General features: G+C 32.5%; 2 protein-coding genes across 21 annotated transcripts; both read right to left on the reverse strand.

Moving 5' to 3' along the window:
- Window positions 1-1,711: 1,711 nt before the first annotated feature.
- On the reverse strand, window positions 1,712-8,801 carry LOC101219898 (lecithin-cholesterol acyltransferase-like 4). 2 transcript variants are annotated; one of them, XM_004145399.3, is made up of 11 exons: window positions 8,147-8,801; window positions 7,128-7,219; window positions 6,600-6,718; window positions 6,270-6,405; window positions 5,806-5,857; window positions 5,465-5,565; window positions 4,647-4,829; window positions 3,772-3,929; window positions 3,574-3,628; window positions 3,325-3,378; window positions 1,712-2,334 (listed from the first exon to the last, which is right to left on the reverse strand). In XM_004145399.3, the coding sequence occupies exons 1-11, from the start codon at window positions 8,385-8,387 to the stop codon at window positions 1,912-1,914; spliced, it is 1,614 nt and encodes a 537-aa protein (XP_004145447.1). In that variant the 5' UTR covers window positions 8,388-8,801; the 3' UTR covers window positions 1,712-1,911. The 2 variants fall into 2 exon arrangements, with proteins under 2 accessions (XP_004145447.1, XP_031743836.1); XM_031887976.1 differs by lacking the exon at window positions 6,600-6,718.
- A 3,176-nt stretch (window positions 8,802-11,977) lies between these two features.
- Window positions 11,978-17,640, reverse strand: LOC105434530 (helicase sen1). 19 transcript variants are annotated; one of them, XR_004214112.1, is made up of 10 exons: window positions 17,427-17,640; window positions 16,639-16,808; window positions 16,190-16,428; window positions 15,363-15,615; window positions 14,847-15,104; window positions 14,702-14,749; window positions 14,230-14,354; window positions 13,676-13,785; window positions 13,172-13,222; window positions 11,978-12,225 (listed from the first exon to the last, which is right to left on the reverse strand). XR_004214112.1 is itself a non-coding variant. In XM_031880246.1 (9 exons), exons 2-6 carry the CDS (start codon window positions 16,671-16,673, stop codon window positions 14,336-14,338), a joined length of 804 nt encoding a protein of 267 aa, XP_031736106.1. In that variant the 5' UTR covers window positions 16,674-16,808; window positions 17,427-17,640; the 3' UTR covers window positions 11,978-12,225; window positions 13,172-13,222; window positions 13,676-13,785; window positions 14,230-14,335. The 19 variants fall into 19 exon arrangements, 7 of the variants coding, with proteins under 7 accessions (XP_031736106.1, XP_031736105.1, XP_031736103.1 ...); XR_004214107.1 differs by having other exon boundaries at window positions 14,230-15,104; window positions 15,363-15,423; window positions 15,497-15,615; XR_004214108.1 differs by having other exon boundaries at window positions 14,230-15,109; window positions 15,363-15,423; window positions 15,497-15,615.

The following is a 17,640-nucleotide window of genomic DNA, read 5'->3' on the forward strand; positions in this document are numbered from 1 at the left end:
TCTTGAAACGAAGGTGAAAGTGAAACAACACGATAATCAAGATATTGAAAGATCCAATTCATCTACCATCCAAAATAATTTTTACTCGTTGTAAAGCCATAACAAAAACATATTTGTTATAATTCTACTATTGTCTTGGAAAACTAATACTAAAAAGATAAGATGTACTATAAAAATTGTAATTAATTGACAAAATATGTTAAACACTATTGTCTTCAAAACCTAATGCTAAATGAAGTACGGTAAAGATTGTAATTAATATAAAAAATACACATTTTCAGAATATTTTTTAAAAATAGATATAAATAACATACATTTTAAAATAATGAACATATTATGCATATAGACTTTAATATATTTAATATATGTGTATATATGTATATATATATTTAATACCTATAACTGCCACCAAAATATAATTTTTTAAATAAAAAATATTAAGAAATATAAGTTGGACTGAATTTAAGAAATCTATCCTAAAATATAATTTCAAAGGGTTATTAAAAATATATATTATATATTATTTAATTATAATTATTGATATTTTTAATAAATGGTAGATATATTTTGGAGTATTATAGGTGAGGTTTCTCCCATCTCGTCCAACAACAAAATCCTAGATTCAAAATTTTAGTTAGAATTTACTAAAGTTGAAGATTGTTTGTAAAATTTAAGATTCAAAGATTTAGTTAGGATTTACTAAAGTTGAAGATTGTTTGTAAAATATATTGTGTTTGTGAAATCTATGATATGCAGTCTTATGTTGAAATCTATGAATTATCCTATTACAAGGGATATATTTGGAATTAATATAATTAAATAAATAGACGCATCTAGCTTTTGCTATTTTTCTTATTCGTGCCTCCTTTTTGTCATTTTTCAAGTAGTTATCTCTAAAAAAAATCATCAAATTAAACAAAATGAACATTAAAAATAAATATACAAATCCTCTATAATAGATACTCATATTTATCTTTTTGGGAAAATTACTTTTTACGCACCCAATTTTGATTAATGTATATGTTTGATTTCTAAATTTTCAAAATGTATCTTTTTAATCTTGAGTTTATATGAATGAACTCATTGTCTTAAAGTTTACAAAATGTATCATTTTTATAGGTGTGTAAATGGAGTTGAGTCGATATGCATGCACAATCCAACCCAACATGAATGTGGTTGTACAAACACAAACCAACTCAAAATCAAATATAAAGTGGGTCAGGTGAAGTGAAGAGATATTGTAACCAACAATTTAAACTCAATTATTAAATAGATCTATCCAGAGATTCACAAATCTTGTTGATGGGACAGTATAGTTTAGTAATAATAAGTTTGAGAAAAATGTAAAGAACAAGAAATGAATTGTTTAGAAGTGGTTGAAAGTTCCACAATTTCACCGCTAGACTGACTATTAATTCTTGTATTCTTGATGGACTATCTATAAATATGACTAATAAATATATCTAGAATCTAAAATTTTCTATATTTTGTAAATACTTTATCAAATTTGTCATTTTTTATAATTTTTTCTTCCACAGCTTGGAAACCAAACACACCTATACGTTGAAACTTAAAATTTGAATAGAAAGTAACTTCCTAACAAAAAATTAAATTAAATTTTAACAAAATTTCAAATTTGTTAAGTAAAACATTTCATGGTACATTCTATTCAACAAAATTAAGCTATAAAATAAAACTAAATCAGTGATACTTATTTACATAAATAAATTATTATAATAATAACACTTTGTGAAACAATTATTCGGATACATTTCATTTGCTATATACATAAGGAAAAAAAATTATCTAAATTTAAATACATAATTTTCATCACACAAATGGCTGTACAGATTGTTCATGAATTGCACACCTTGTAAGGCTGATTGCAACACAATTACATGACAATTAATTTTATGCATCAACTGACACGCTAAGAGCATTCAGCTCAATGTGTTGCTTACCGTCTTGCTGGGGATGAACTATAACAGTTGCGCAAGCCTCGGCCCTAGAGGATGGACAGTCCCCGACAACTTGAGATAATGTTATCGAACTCACCATTGGCTTCCCATTACACAACTCGTATGGTTTATTTTGGTCATTGGAGATGATCTCCCATTCCTCTTTCAAAGCTGCTACTTCCAGACCCTTCTCCACATGACTTTCAATCTCAAAACCTGTTGGCAAGATCACGTAGTCATTCAGTGGGTCATAGAAGGGGTCGGGATCGCCTGCTTTGAGCCAATGCTTGAGGCTTCGGAACAAACGGTGGTCTCTAAGAACGCTCTGGTGCTCACCAGGGACGCCAACCCTTGCTACTGCATCGAGTCCATCGGCCTGAAAAGAAAAGGCATCGATGGTTCTGAGAGTTTATCTTACTCATTTAACCACTTTAGCAAACATGACAAAAATGCGCAAAGGAAAGCGGCAACACAATGTCTAAGAAGGTGACATGACTAGAAAATGGATCATAGGTCACATTGTAGGAGAATGTATAAACCATTGGCAAAAAATACATCCAATCATCATGTTAAGACTCTAAACCTGAAACAAAATAACAAGTAACCAGATGACAAGAATAGTAAAAGAAAGAAAGATTCCAGCTCCTTCCAGAATAGCCGGCAACTTCTCCTAAAAGCTTAACACAGCTTTCACCCCAAAATTCAGACCTAGTTTTCCATACCCAAAACATCCCTTATTTATATCCATGACTCTAGTGGGCCCTCAGGTGTTTCTTTCCCTCTCTCCTCAGCTCTATCTTGGCATATTCCATGAGTTTCCCTCTATACCTTTCTTTTATATGTATGCAGGATTGGGGATCTAACACATCAATTCAGAATACTAAATCTACGTCCAGGACAAAAACTTGATAACTTAAACTATGTTATGTAACCATTTGATTTTTGGTTTCTGGTTTTTAAAATTAAACCAATAAACACTACTTCAACCTTCAAATTCCTTCCTTTGCTATCTAATTTTTATCAATGGTTTAAAAGACCTTGCCAAAATTTGAAAACTAAGAAAAAAAGAAGTAGTTTTAAAAACTTGATTTGTTTTTTAAATTTGGCTAAGAATTCAACAATTATACTTAAAAAGATGCAAATCATTATAAGAAACAGAAGAAATAGGCAACTTTCAAAAACCAGAATGGAAATGGTTGCCAAACAAAGCCTTTAACAATTAGCAAACATCCAATCATCATCTCACAAGAGAAATGAAACAGGAATAGACCTCCAAGAGATGGATAGTGCAAAGAGCGGAATCTCAATCTGCTTCATTATTATTACTTTTAAAAACAAAAAAGAAAAAAGGAGTAACAGAACAAACCATTGCCGATTCCACCGGAACTGTCCCATCACCATCAACATAAACATACTTGGGCTGAAAATTATATTATGAAAATTTCAAGTCAGCTTTCCATATTCATCTTCACAACTCAAAGATAGGAAAAAGAGAATCGTATGACATAAAATGGAATTAAGTAGCAAAAAGTTATATGGCAACACTTTTCAGGGTTCCACACCTTGAGTATGTAAGATTATAGTTGAAAAGATGCTATAGAAAGACAACAGTTACCTCAATGTATCGCAGTTTATGTAAATCAGCGACAGGATTTTCTGCATCTCCATAGCTGTAGAATAATACATCAGCCAAGCAAAATTTGACATATCTTAAAATAACATGGTCAAGCAAACATCAAAACAATCAAAAGGTTTTGCTTATAATAATTTCACTGAATTCCGTCAAGCATCATTTAGCAAAATGAAGGCTTACCAAACAGTATGTGGAGTCTCAAGACCAGTTGCATATATATTGTAAAACTTGACCTGAGGAGGTAGTTTAGCATCCTTCAAAATTTCCCTCGTCTCGTTTGCCCATTTCAAAATATCCAAATTAAATGGGAGGGGAATATCTACTCCATTATGAAGAATCTGGTTCAAGCACATAGAACTCAATGGTTTGAAAATGCAGACCAAAATCAGAGACCAAAAATTGGAATGTTTTTTATCTCCCTACGTCAAATAGTAACCTCTCATAGCCAAGAGGCGTATGTAATTAATCTAAACTCACTCATAACACACCTAATGGTGCCAAAAACCACTAGCTTTACAGACTACTGGATTATAGATCAATTCATTTTGGGAACTTCCTAAGAATCATCGAGAAATAATGTTCTCATAAAGACATGTTTGATGATAACTTTCTCGTTTCTTGTAACACATTTCTTGTTTCCACATTTATAGAAAGAAAAACTTAAGTACGCATAATATTGCTTCTTGTTTCCTTTTCTTTTTTTTATTTAAAAAAACAAAAGTAATCTTGATAACCGTTGGTATTTGTCGTTCCATCAAATATTAGATTACAAACATTAAAAATGAACATGAAAGTTAATTTTTTAATCAAACTTTAAAAAATGGTTGTCATATTTATTTATTAATTTAATATGTATAAAGAATTATATAGGTAAAAAATTTCAAAAATAATATTTTTCTTCATATTTTTTAAAACCTGGAACCTGAAAAAGAGTGTTATTTATAAAATTTGGGTATAATTTTGAGAACATTTCTTGACAATGGGAAACGAGAGATGGGCACAAGAAACAATTAATAGAAAAAATAAGAAAAAACCACAGAGCGGTTGGAACTCACCTTGTTTGTAGAAAGGGATTCTGTCAGTATTTCAACACTTTCTTGAAGTGGGTAAGATTCCAACACATTATGAGGGTTCCCATCCTTGTCATGTTTCTCTCTCCAAACTTCTAGAAGAGGAATGTGCTGCCAATTAAAGTCTGGAGCGCCCATTAGTTCGTAAATTGATGGGCATTCGATAAGCTGAGGAGTGGAAAAAACAGTCTTAGTTATAGAGAAACTAAAAACAGGATGAGTTAACCAAACTACCTAAGCCACAAGAGTATCCATAATGAGTTTTAATACAATTTAACAACTAAAATATACAAAATCTGCATAAAGAACAACAAATGTTGAAAAATATTCCGCCAAAAAAAAAAAAGGAAAAAGAAGAAGAAGAAAGAAAGAAAGAAGATTGACCCTTAAATTTCTTTAATGAGATGCATCAGACACCACGCAATTAAAGAAAAGAAACCTAAACAACCTTCTCCTGTTCAATCTACCATAAGCATTAAACCACTCCAAAGCTAATATCTACAGAGCCACCTAATCCTAGAAGGAACTCTCTTCAATTGTATTTTACTAGAAGAACCAAGCTCAGCTGAAGAGTCAGAAGGTAGAAACCAGAGAAAACATATGCTTGACACTGACACATCAATTACAAGACTAAATTTCTCCATCTTTAAAATGAAAATTATGAAAAAAATATGACCACGTGAATAAATTGTAAAAAATGCAATAAATTGAATGTCATCCAGTTTCATATTCCTCCTACAAAATTATGTAACTATTCAACCAACGTGAAAACATATAATGAATACTATCATTTTGCCTCATACCAATTGGTGCATGCTCCACTTCGATATGAAGAAGTTCTGTCTCCATCCATTAACAAATGACATACCACTCACAAAGGTTGATGTAACATATCCAGGTGCACCTGTTAAACCCATACTTCAATCATTAAATTGAGTGCATCTCTAACATCACTTTTAGGATCCATATTCAGACTAGCAATTGCATATGCCAACTACCACCGATAAAAAAATTTTAAAAATAAAAAAGGAAGATTGGAGGACATTCAAACCACTTTATAACCTATTCACTCAGGCAATCAACATTAGAGAAAAGTACATTATAGGAAGATATTAAGCGATCTTAAATACTTCTGAAGTCTCACCCTGGAATGGTGCAGCAATTGCAATCCAATTCTGCACATACTTCTCAAAAATCTGCAAGAAAATGAAAGAATCTATTAAAATAAGACACTTAAGATGTGCAAAGAATCTGAATACGTGCAAGCAGAAATTATATACTCCACCCTTCTCCTAAGAAAACAATAAAAGGAACTAAATAAGCAAAATAAACTTGAGAAGTGTTTGATGTAAATCAAGAGGTGACAAACTTGAGCAGAGGGCTTGCCGCTCCTTCCCTGCTACTCAGATTTTGTAAAATAATTTATGGGTACATATTGAGTGGCTAATATTTTCCACTAGTCTGCCCCTTCGCTCTATTAGAATTATCTTTGTAAGATTTTTGAATGCCCGCCCTCCCCCACCAAAAAAAAAAAAAAAAGAAAAAGAGGATGACCCGCCCCTAGGACAGATGATTGTACACAATAATGTGGAGAATGAGAATTTTTACTTTGCTGCGCAAGCCCATGAAGCATTTCACTAAAAGACCACCCATTGAGTGACTTATGAGATTAATCTTTTTTCCTCCCGAAGCATTATATACTGCCTCCAGTTTTGCAGCTAAGAGATCCAATGTTTCTGGCAACCTAGAAAAACAGGCCAAGCACAAGTGTAAAGACCCAAAACCACAAACCTAAAATGAAATATAATGGCAAACAATCTATAACAAGATCTGAATAAGGAAATTCATAAAAACATCTTCATCATTTACATTTTTCCTGTACTTTCAAAGCAGGAATAAATGATGTATTAATAAAATAATCTAAATTTTAGTTGATACCTGTTACTTTGGCGAAAATCATATCCAAATCCAAAAAGTGTTTTTCCTTCTTGAAAACCCCACTTGGTCATTTCAACAATCATGTCATGGTAATAGTAAATAGAATCGCATCCAATGATCTATGGTGCAAATAAAAAATAAAAATCTTGTTCAGTCCATTACGTACAACTTTCAACTATCTTAGTCTGTAAATTGAACAAAACAATCAGAAAAATATTTCAATCCTGAAGTGAATAATTTTAAGAATTTGAATAGTTCAAAGTTTTGGGATAAAATATAACCACATACATGTATCTATTCATTGATACTATATTTACAAAACAAACATTTACCCATGCTTGAACATAATCATAAACAAACAGACTGTTAAAAATAAATAATGTACATGTCTTAGTGTGGAAATGCAAGTGAAGAACAAGAGAAAATTATTAGATTTTCCAGTTAATAACTTCATCCCAATTGCAAACAAATTCAGAGTAAAATATTTTTAAACAGAAATCTGCAAATAAATAAGACTTAAGAGTATACCATGTCAGGGTCCAAAGTATCAATTGCATACAATCCGTTTCTCTCATCGGGAACTCTAATTTTGATCTTTGGATCAAAACATACAGACTCACCTGTTTCACTAGATCATGTTAGTTGCACTGGAAACAGAAATGGAACAACACCAAACTTTTCTCTTCAATAGAAGATGGAAAATTTTATAACAGACAGAGAATGTCAGATTTCAGAACTAACACTATACATCATAATTGAAATGGGATACGTTGGGTTGACAATTGAAAGCATTTTCTCATACCACATCACAAGCATCAGGGTACACAGGAAAAAATTGTTTTAAGAAATTTCAAATCAGAAGTGTGTCGTGAACGTAATTAAGATAAATGAAAGGATGCGGCTTAAATCTTCATGTTGCACGTTTCTTAATGCACAATAAACATTTCACCATAGTCACAATTAACCATCACTCAGTTTTGCTAGCTGTTTATTAATGTGATATCCACATCCAGTTGCTCCCAATGTCAACAACAGCAGACTAGCCAAGCCTAGCAAAACTAAATCCTTTCCCAGCAAACTGCTTGACAAGTCCACCCAAATCAGTTTGAGTAAAACTGAATAAAGCCAGTACCGAATAATAACCACATTTTCATTTCAGATAGCGACTAGTTAGCAGTACATCCTTGCAAGATCTCTAAAAAACATATTAGAATGAGCTTGACCAGAATCCATTTCTCCTCAAACCCAGCATGGAATACATTTGTGTTATTTATTAAAGATGTACTCACAACGAAATTGATCATGGTGGAATTATAACAAATTCCGGATATTATATGGCCGTCTAAAATAGGCTAAAGCTAGAGAGTGTGAGCAAAGTTTGAACACTATGATAAACTACTACAACTACATTGATGACTTCCATCTCATCGTTTTCCCTCAAATTCCAAGGAAACCCAAGGCCTAAAAATCAATCACCAAAGCTACCTAAAATTTACAAAGAAAATCAGTTCAACAATATATGGAGAAAATTAGTTGAATAAGATTACCAGAAGTGGGATCGTAAAAAGACCATAACTCGGTTTGTAATTTAGAATCAGCCCCGAATATCCTGACCCAAACTCGCTCCTGTTTGCCGGTATCATTATTAACCGCATTCAAGATGGAACCACCAACCCCCGGCACTAAAAGAACAGGATCGAGATTCGGATCGATGAAGGGGTCAGGCTTGTTGATAAGCTTCAACCATAACTCAACGGACTTCACAATCTCCTCCAATAGCACAGCCATGGGAGTCGAAGGTCCTTGGGTACGTGGAAGTGGAGGCGAAGAAGGATGATCGGAGGGGAGAAATCCGGTCAAGGAAAGCGGAGGAAGAGGGGGAGGGAGAGGAGAAGGAAGAGGATGGGATAAGGAATTGGGGATGTTAGAAGCGAAGCAGTGTGAAATCTTCGATGGTAATCTAAAAGGTGGGATTAAGGGTTTGTCCTGATTCGCAAATGATTGAATGAAGGATGTGGGTGGATGGGCAACACGGCTCCACCTTCTCTTCTCTTCTCATCTCCTTCTCCTTCTCCTTCTCCATTGTCTCTATTTACAAGGTCTTAAAACAGGAAATCCAGTCAATCAATTAACATAGTTTGACCCATTTTCTCTTTCTCCTCCAATGTTTATCTCTTTTCTTGCGTTCTTTCTTTCTTTCTTTCCTCCCTCAACAAACAGATCTAATGTTTTCTATTTTGATTTTGGGCAAATATCAACTTTTACAATCCTATCCAAATAAGACATAATTCCAGGTTTAAATTGATAAAATCACGTACGTTTGTGTTTAAATTGATACAAATATTAGTTTGAGATTCACACACTTAAAAAATTCATAATCTAATTTGATATTTTTCTTTTCGTCTTTTGAATAACAAAATTGCTAAAATTATTTTTAAATATGCTTGGGTATCAAATCTATCGACCATAAACTTATTATTGATAGATAATAATAATATATCAATATTTATTAATTGTCTTGTTTATTTTTTACTAACATTTTCAAAATTTAAATAAGTTTTGTTTTTCTTTATAAAAAATTAACTCAGAATTCAACTCTTTAATTAAAAAGATGTAAAATTGTTTACACAAGATTTTAGGATAAATTTAATTTATGGAGTTGAACTTGTGTTTATGTTGATTTAATGCAATGTGATTCGATCTCTACTATTTAATCCTCTAATTCTCTCTCTGTTCGATCTATAGTATTGAACCTCTAAGTATATGATCCTCTAATTCTCTCTTGATTTGAGAAAGTTGATTTCTTTAAGTTAGGGAGTGGGAGAATTCTCTATAGATCTTTGGAGTAAAAAATCCTCAACCACACAAATTAAAGGAACTCTCTATTTATAGAGTTCTTTGGTAGACTTTATGAGTTTGGGCTCGGTTAGTCCATAAACCAAACCTTTATACTCAACCACATAAATTTATGTCATATTTAACATTTGGAATAATTGAAACTTATTTTTGGGTTCAATTGAACTTTAGTGCAAGGAAATAATATTTAATTGAACAAAAATAATTAATTTATGTCATAATGAAAACATGTGATATCATCATAATTAGCTAATTTATGTCCTTAATTTGTCAACTTTTAATTAGTCTCAAATTTAATTATTTGAATTTATTTCATCATTAATTTATTAAATGATGTGACAATGTGTGATTGGTCCAAATTTTTTATTCAACAAAAACAATTTAAGAAAATAGATCTTTTTAAAAATATAACAAACGGAAAAATATTTACACGCTCTAGAACAATTTCAAAAGTTGAAAAAACTCATAAGCCCACAATGGAAAATACCAAAAAATGCTCTCATTAATTGACATCCACCACGATCATTTAAATTTGACTATTTTTTCTTACACGATTGTTTAGATTTGATCATTTAGATTTGGAGTCAAATCTAAACGATTTTTTTGATACACGATCATTTAAATTTGGGCGTAGCCAAATCTCAACGATTTTTTTCAAGAGTTTTTGGTATATAACCGTTTATATTTGGAAAACAATCGTTCATATTTGGAAAACGATCGTTTATATTTAGAAAACGATCATTTATATTTGGAAAACAATTGTTTATATTTGAAAATTAATTGTTTATATTTAGAAAACGATCAAGATTTGAAAAATGATCATTTAGATTTGAAAAACGATCGTTTAGATTTGGTACACGATCATTAATATTTGGAACACGATTGTTAAATTTAGGTAGTCAAATCTCAACGATTTTTTTTCAAGATTTATTAGTACACGATCGTTTATATTTGAAACATGATCGTTTAAATTTGGCTATCCAACAATTTTTTTCACGAGTTTTTATATTTGGAACAACCAAATAACTGTTTGAAAAAAAAAAACTGTAGAAGAAGGAAAAAAGACCATGGAAAGAAAAAAAAATCGCAAAAGAGGAAGAGAAGGAAGATGATGGAAAGGAAGAGTTGGCCAAGAGTAATTGGCTCAACCAATATTCATAATAATTAGGGGTGTTCAAAAAAATCGTTAACCCGATCAACCCAGCTTACCTAACCCAAACTGTAAGGATTGGGTTGGGTTAGATTTTATTTTGGGTTGAGTTGGGTTAAGAAAGTGATAAAATAAAAAAATGGACCGGTTCGTCAGGTTGGAAAAATAAGGGGTCGGGTTGACCCAACCCAGCCCAATTAGAATATTTATATAACCTAGCCGCTTGTCGCTCCTCAACCTAGCCGCGCGTTGTATCCTCCTCATGTTCTTCTTCAATCGTCTGCCTACAACATCCTGTCTCCCTCCCTCTTTCATTTATTTTTTTTTTCTTTCGTCTCCTCTCCTCACGTTCTTCTTCAATCATCTGCCTTCAACATCCGGTCTCCCTCCCTCTTTCATTTGTTTTTTTTTTCCTTTGTCTGCCACTCTCAACTCCTACCCACTTCCGTTTTTTTTCCATCGTCCGCCACTCTCCACTCCCTTCCCTCTTTCTTTTGTTTTTCCTTCATCCACGTCCCTCCCATTTTAAAATTTCTTGCTGCCTCTCTAATCACTATTTGTCTCAGCCTCACAGTAAGGTTAGTCAGCCCTTTCCTATTTCATTTTTCTTTTTTTCGTTTGCCCAGCACCCTCCGTCAGCAGTCGGATGCCCCCCTTTCGTCGGCCTCCCTCCCATTTAATTTTTTTTTTTGCAACATCTCTAATCACTCTTTCTCTCAACCTCATTAGTAGAAAAATGGTCTACGACGACAGTTAGTTACTGTCGCGAACAAAATCCATGACAGTTATTTTCAGTCATAGAAGCGGGAGTCAAACAAAATCCATGACAAATATTTTCAGTCATAGAAGCGGGAGTCATGGAAAGTCCTTCCATGACACTTTTCAAAAACTGTCGCAATAACTTCATGACATAAAATAAATGCCGTTAGTTAGAATTCTACTACATCAAATAACTGTCATATTTTATTTTATGACAATAAATAACTATCATCATTTATGTATTAACGATAGTTAAATAAATGTCGCGAATTCGTTAATTGTGACATGTTTTAAATGTCATGGATATGTCAATCGCGACAGTTTTTTTTAATGAAATGTCATTATTTTGACATTGACGGCATTTTTTTTTCTGTCAAAGATAGGGCAATCGTGACAATTGATTTTGTAAAAAAAACTGTCATTGTTTTGGTATTCACAACAATTAATAACTGTCACAAATTCACATATTACGACATGTTTTTCCTGTTGCAAATTACTCGATTACTACAATTTTTTTCTATTCTCTTTGCCACTCCGCCATTACACGAACCATTGGAATGACAATAATGTAGCCGACAATGACAATTTTGAATTTATAATATTGACACCCATATAGTAAAAAATAGCGGACACTTTAATATATATACGCTATAATACAATTTATAATATTCGTATATTTCCAATCAACTTCCAACAATTTACAAGTACGGAATTCTAGCTCTTAATCAAAAAATATTTTAAATAGCATCAGAATATATATAACAAGATTTTCTGCTAAAACATAAACGACCAACCGAGAACGTTCGTCTCTAAAAATGTTCTTTAAAAGTAAACTCATGAAGTTGTCGACTCCAGTTGAACCTACAAAGACAACATGAATATAAGCATCCATCATAGAACAAGAGAGTACAACTCGCTTCATTTTTTTTTTTAAATATGACTTAGGATTCAAATGTGTTTTCAAGGAAGGTGAAAAGTGCACCAAAAAGTTGTGATAAAAGAAGAACAAAAGGTATAGATATAGAAATATAGTCACAAGAAGACACAAGAGTATACATGGAAAGAGAAAAGAAAACATAGAAGAGTAAACATGGGACGATGATGAAAGAAAACATAAAAGAGTCATCATGGGAAGAGGAAAGAAAACATAGAAGCTACCCCAGGTTTTCAGAATTGAAAAGAATCATGGGGGAAGGGGAGAAGAAGGTTGCTTATGCATACAAAAATTGCATAAGAACTGTCCTAACAATCACCTAGTCATTCCACAAAGGATTATCTCATAAAACTTCCTACCAAATAATCCACAAGTGAAGAATGGTGAAAAACTACAATAATGAATGGTAGCAAACAAACATATCAACTAAACTAACGATAGGCCAAGAGAACTCTAAATGAAAGAAATGAAGATTTCACAATTAACTTTAACTTAGCTGAATGTCAAGCCAAGAAGATTGTAGCCAAGATTCTTAATTAGTAAGGATTTACATCAAATCATCATTACATAATTCCATGAACAAATGGAGGAATGAGTTAAAAGCATTGATAAAATTTGTTGCGTTAAGAAAGAGTTTTTAAGCAACAATATGCATCACAGCCCAACAAATAATGGTATTTGCTAATAACAACCTAATGAATTCCTCCCCCTGCATCCCAGCCCAACCATAGAAATTTTATCTCAGAGCAAGTTTAATCCAAATAAATACCTAGTTGAATAGTATTGGTAGAATTGGAAGGTTGAATTCAGTAACAAACTAGACAAGTTAATGAGCGAAAAAAAAAATCCAGGGATTATTTGAGAAAATCGTACCTGATACGACCATCTGAATCGTAACTTTAACTTAGCTGAAGCATATCCAACCTATAAATTCAGGAAAACAACATAACAATTAAATCATAAAACCTAAAGAACACATAAATTACTACAAAAAAAAAAAAAAAAAATCAGCATAAGCAAAAATATTGATGACAGAAGGAATGACTACAAACAATAAACTATGCATGCTTTACTCTCACATGTACAAGAAAGAATAATTGATGCCACACATAAAGTCAAAGAATTACAAGTTAATTAAATTTCTAAAATGACATGTCGTTGAAGAGATACAAGTGGTTGTTTCGACATGACATAGAGAAATCAACAACATTGGTGTGGTTAAGAATCACGAGTCAATTCATCTGAATCAGAATCACTAGCATTATAGTCTATCGCAATCAATGTTAGCTTATGAAGTTAACAAGATATGTTGAAAGAGGATGGATAAGATAAGGAAAAGACATTAACAAATAAGAGATTTATATTGTAACAATCAACCTGGATGTTTATCACTAACTTTTCAGACCGACGATTGACTTCTTGATGCTTTTGTCATCTGAATTCTTCCCCAAAATCAAAATACACTTGACACCTTTAAAATTAGCTTGCTGTAAAATAGAGTAATACAAAAGAAACAGGAAAAAAAAAGAAAGCAATGTCACAACCACATATTACTATACAAGTACAAACAATAGAAATAATGAAACTTTGGTTGAATACGTTCATATTGTTTCTATATTTTTTTTTATTGAATATGAAAGCTAACCTAAACAGTAAAATGTAAAGAGCAAGATGGAAAATGTGGAAGCTTTAAGAGCCCATTCAATAACATTTGCCTTTTTATTCTTCTGTTCTAAAAGACTCCTCCAGTTGACACTGATTTTTCTCTACTTTCGAATTAATTTCAACGATAAGATTTTTTAATAATATCTCATATAAGCAAGCACAAAGCAAACACAAACAGTATTTATCAACTAAATTTCCAAAAAAAAATAAAACAAACAAAACTGAGGAACATGACTAAGAAGTAAAGTAGAGGAAAAGTAGAATACGTTGGAGGTTACAACAAGATTGGAATAACGGTGCTTCCATTACCACAACCCAACCTTCAAAACTTTACAATACTTCTTACAAGAAACCAGTTCACGGGGAATTCCTTCAACAAATACTGTCTTTCCTGAACCCCAAATATAAAATACTCAAATCACAACCAAACTAAGAGAAACAACAAAGTTAGGTTGCTACGAATACAAAAATGTTCAAATACTAAGGAAAACAAAAATATGATATAGACAAAAATTGAGAATAAGGAAGGAAGAGCATTCCTCACATAAAAAAAATTAAAACCAAAGTACAAAAATATTACAAGAAAGAACTTTACCCAAAATTTTCCGTTCAATCAAACACTAAACAAAAGTCATTTTCTACATCTTTAAAATCCACTTTATTATGTTCATGAATGATAATTTTTATGTGATAGAAATTTGAGTAGTTCAAATGTAAACAAAAGAAGATTAATGTTACCTTCCCCAGCAGGTTGATCATCCTAGCAATTTAAAATCAGCCCAGTGGCTTCATGAAATTCATAAATAGAAGTGTTGAAGTCATTTTTAGGGATATAAGCATTTAAGAATACCTCCTTCTCCATTTTTTATGAAGTTAATCTTACCACAACAACTGCAACAGCCTCTTGGCCTTGGATTCATGATCTTCTACGTTCTTTCCCTCCATTATCTCCAAGCTTCTTCCTTCATCATTGGAGTTGAAATAATCCAGTAGTGGAACTATCTGTTGGATGTCTTTGGTTATGGCATTGGCATTAGCATTGAAGAAACAGCCACGATTCTTGGCATCCATAACCAACTCTTCCCAAACCGAGTTACTCTTTGACAGTGTTTTGAAGTTTCCCAATGTCCACAAACAGTACCTACTCTTAAGTCAAAGAAAAGGACTAGTTTTCAAATACATTATAATGGTCAATCGGAAGGAAAAAATCATAAATCAGAAAAACATCATATGATGATTACTTTTAAAAATTGTTTTCATTTAGTTAATGAGCTAAAAGCTCCTTTCACTCCAAATAAACAACTTGAAACTCACCCTGCGTTTAATTTAATTTGAATTATACATGTTGAAGTAAAGGAACAAAAAGAGAGTAAGCATACATAAACTAGAAAGCAGCTACCTAGCTCTTGTAAGTGCGACATTTGTTCTTTGATTACTCAACAAAAACCAGATGGACGATCCTGTATTACACGGAACAGTGGAAATAATAATGATATCTTCCTCCCCTCCTTGAAAGCCATCAACTGAACTCACCTTCACATTAAATCCATTACAATTGTACTTCTTCCCAATTTTGCGTTGAATGGTAACGACTTGAGCTGAATATGGGGACACTACACCAATGCTCATCTTTCCTTTTGAGTCAACACATGCTACAAACATATATTATATTAAAAAATATATATGTATTAAAGATTCGACATGAGACAAGATGACACGCCATGGGCACAACATGGACATGCATGTTTTTAGAAGACATACTGTTTTACAGATGAAAAATTATAGTCTATGAGTTCTGCAATTTAACAATATATTTCAAATTTTACTTTGACACACCATGTATTTCACTCTCTAGTTTTGCTATTTTATCTACGGTCTATTTAGTACGAAATAAGCATTAAATATATGTCTAACATATTTTAGTACTATTTTGATTTCCTACAACTACTGTGAGATAAAATCTTTTCCACCAACAAGGGTCTTATACATTTAGGCTTTAGTATCTTAGGGTCAAACGCAGTAGGAAAACTAAAGTATTCGATATGTATGGTACACACATGTGAAAGACACACTAACGAAGTTGAAATGCTTTCATGCTTCTAAGAAAACGAAAGAGATTTACATAAAAATAGCAAAATAATAATGTATATAACAATTTGAAAAAATTTCATCTGACATAGAAGTAACCAAACCGAAAACAAAGATCAAATAGAAAAAATATTATACCTTGAGACAAAGAATGAACAATTTTGAGCACAACATCAACCTCTACCATGTTTTTCAAACTGTGTCCAATTTCATCCTTTTCTTCTCGTGCACCATTTATGTTTATGAAAGAATACGAACCGAACATCGGTCCGAGAATAAACGTCTTTTCATAGGCTTTAGGTTTGACATTAGGACCATCTGAGATCTGACTTGAGTAGAATTTTGAGTTTGGGAAAAGGCTGATGGATGGATGCATTCTGTATTGCACATTGAGAAGATGTTTTGGATGCCCCAATGAGCTTAGCCTCTCAAATAGGGTATGGGAATTTTAAGTCTATGAAATGTTTAGGTTATCCATATGTGTACGTGAGTGTTCAAAAGGTATTTATCATGTTTAACAAATGTGTATCGAAGTGTCAATATATGTTAAAACAAATATGATTAAATAAAGGGAGAAACTTTCTTACATTGCTCTAAACCAATGCTGGCAATTGGCACTCATCACCTATGAGGATTGCATGCTTTATGTCAGCCAGTTGCATTGGAATAACACACTCACACTCTTTCAACTGTGCTGCTTCATCAATCACCAAAGCCTTCAATGGCTCTAATGACTTCAAATACAACTTAAACGTACCTGAAACCGTGCAAAAGAACAATGAAGCATTCTGAAAACAGAAATTCACAATGGTTCTTTTATTTGTAGTTTGTGGAAGACCAAGCAAATCCATGGATTGTTGAACAGATTTCAAAACTACAATGCAATTATTTCTTCTCATCAAAAGCTCCTCATATTTGTTAAATAATGATCCACACACATTGGATGCAATTACCCTCTCAAGCTCCTCAGATTGTTATCGTTAATCACACTTGTAGATTCTCTAATTTTTATAGATTTAAACTATAACAAAATCTTGTGTTGTTTCACAAGTGCAAATCTCTACCAACCTACACAAATTCTTGAAAACAAAGAAAAGAATTCTGAAGATTGCAAAGAAATCGGCACTAACAAACAATTGGAATGACACCATAAAAAATAATTATGAAAATTTTGGTGAAGATTTTACAATCAAAGAATTCCATGGCTTAATATGGACTGGTGTTCTTCTCTTTGGGAAAACAAAATCTACCTTAAAAAAATTCAATCAAAACTAGTGTTCCTCAACAAATAAGTTTTAATACAGAGACAAAAAAACAAAAAGAAAGAAATGAAAAGGAAGAAGAAGAATAATCAGAGACAGTAACAAAACCTAACCTTAGTAAATGTCTCCAACGTCGACGGCGGGCGTTTGGTTCCAAAGATGGACATTGGGCGACGATTTGCAGTGATAGACAACATTGGGAGACGGTCGACGACATTTTCAGAGATCGACGGTGGTTGTTCGTCTAATGGTCTGGTCGGCGGAGTGAGGGTCGAAGAGGAAGACGATTTAGAGAAGGGCGTGTGAGTTTTGTCTTTTTTGGAATAT

The sequence above is a fragment of the Cucumis sativus genome, chromosome 1 (assembly GCF_000004075.3).
Source record: "Cucumis sativus cultivar 9930 chromosome 1, Cucumber_9930_V3, whole genome shotgun sequence".
Classification (NCBI taxonomy): Eukaryota; Viridiplantae; Streptophyta; class Magnoliopsida; order Cucurbitales; family Cucurbitaceae; genus Cucumis; species Cucumis sativus.

Coding starts and splice junctions, on each gene's coding strand:
- LOC105434530 (XM_031880241.1), bottom strand. CDS start 16,673: ATGAGTGCCAATTGCCAGCATTGGTTTAGAGCAAT. Junction 16,429..16,638: donor CAGCATTGGTTTAGAGCAAT/GTAAGAAAGTTT, acceptor TGTGCAATACAG/AATGCATCCATCCATCAGCC. Junction 13,786..14,846: donor AGGCTGTTGCAGTTGTTGTG/GTAAGATTAACT, acceptor TCTATTTTACAG/CAAGCTAATTTTAAAGGTGT.
- LOC101219898 (XM_004145399.3), bottom strand. CDS start 8,387: ATGGCTGTGCTATTGGAGGAGATTGTGAAGTCCGTTGAGTTATGGTTG. Junction 5,566..5,805: donor AATTGCTGCACCATTCCAGG/GTGAGACTTCAG, acceptor TGGGTTTAACAG/GTGCACCTGGATATGTTACA. Junction 3,379..3,573: donor ATAAACTGCGATACATTGAG/GTAACTGTTGTC, acceptor TATAATTTTCAG/CCCAAGTATGTTTATGTTGA.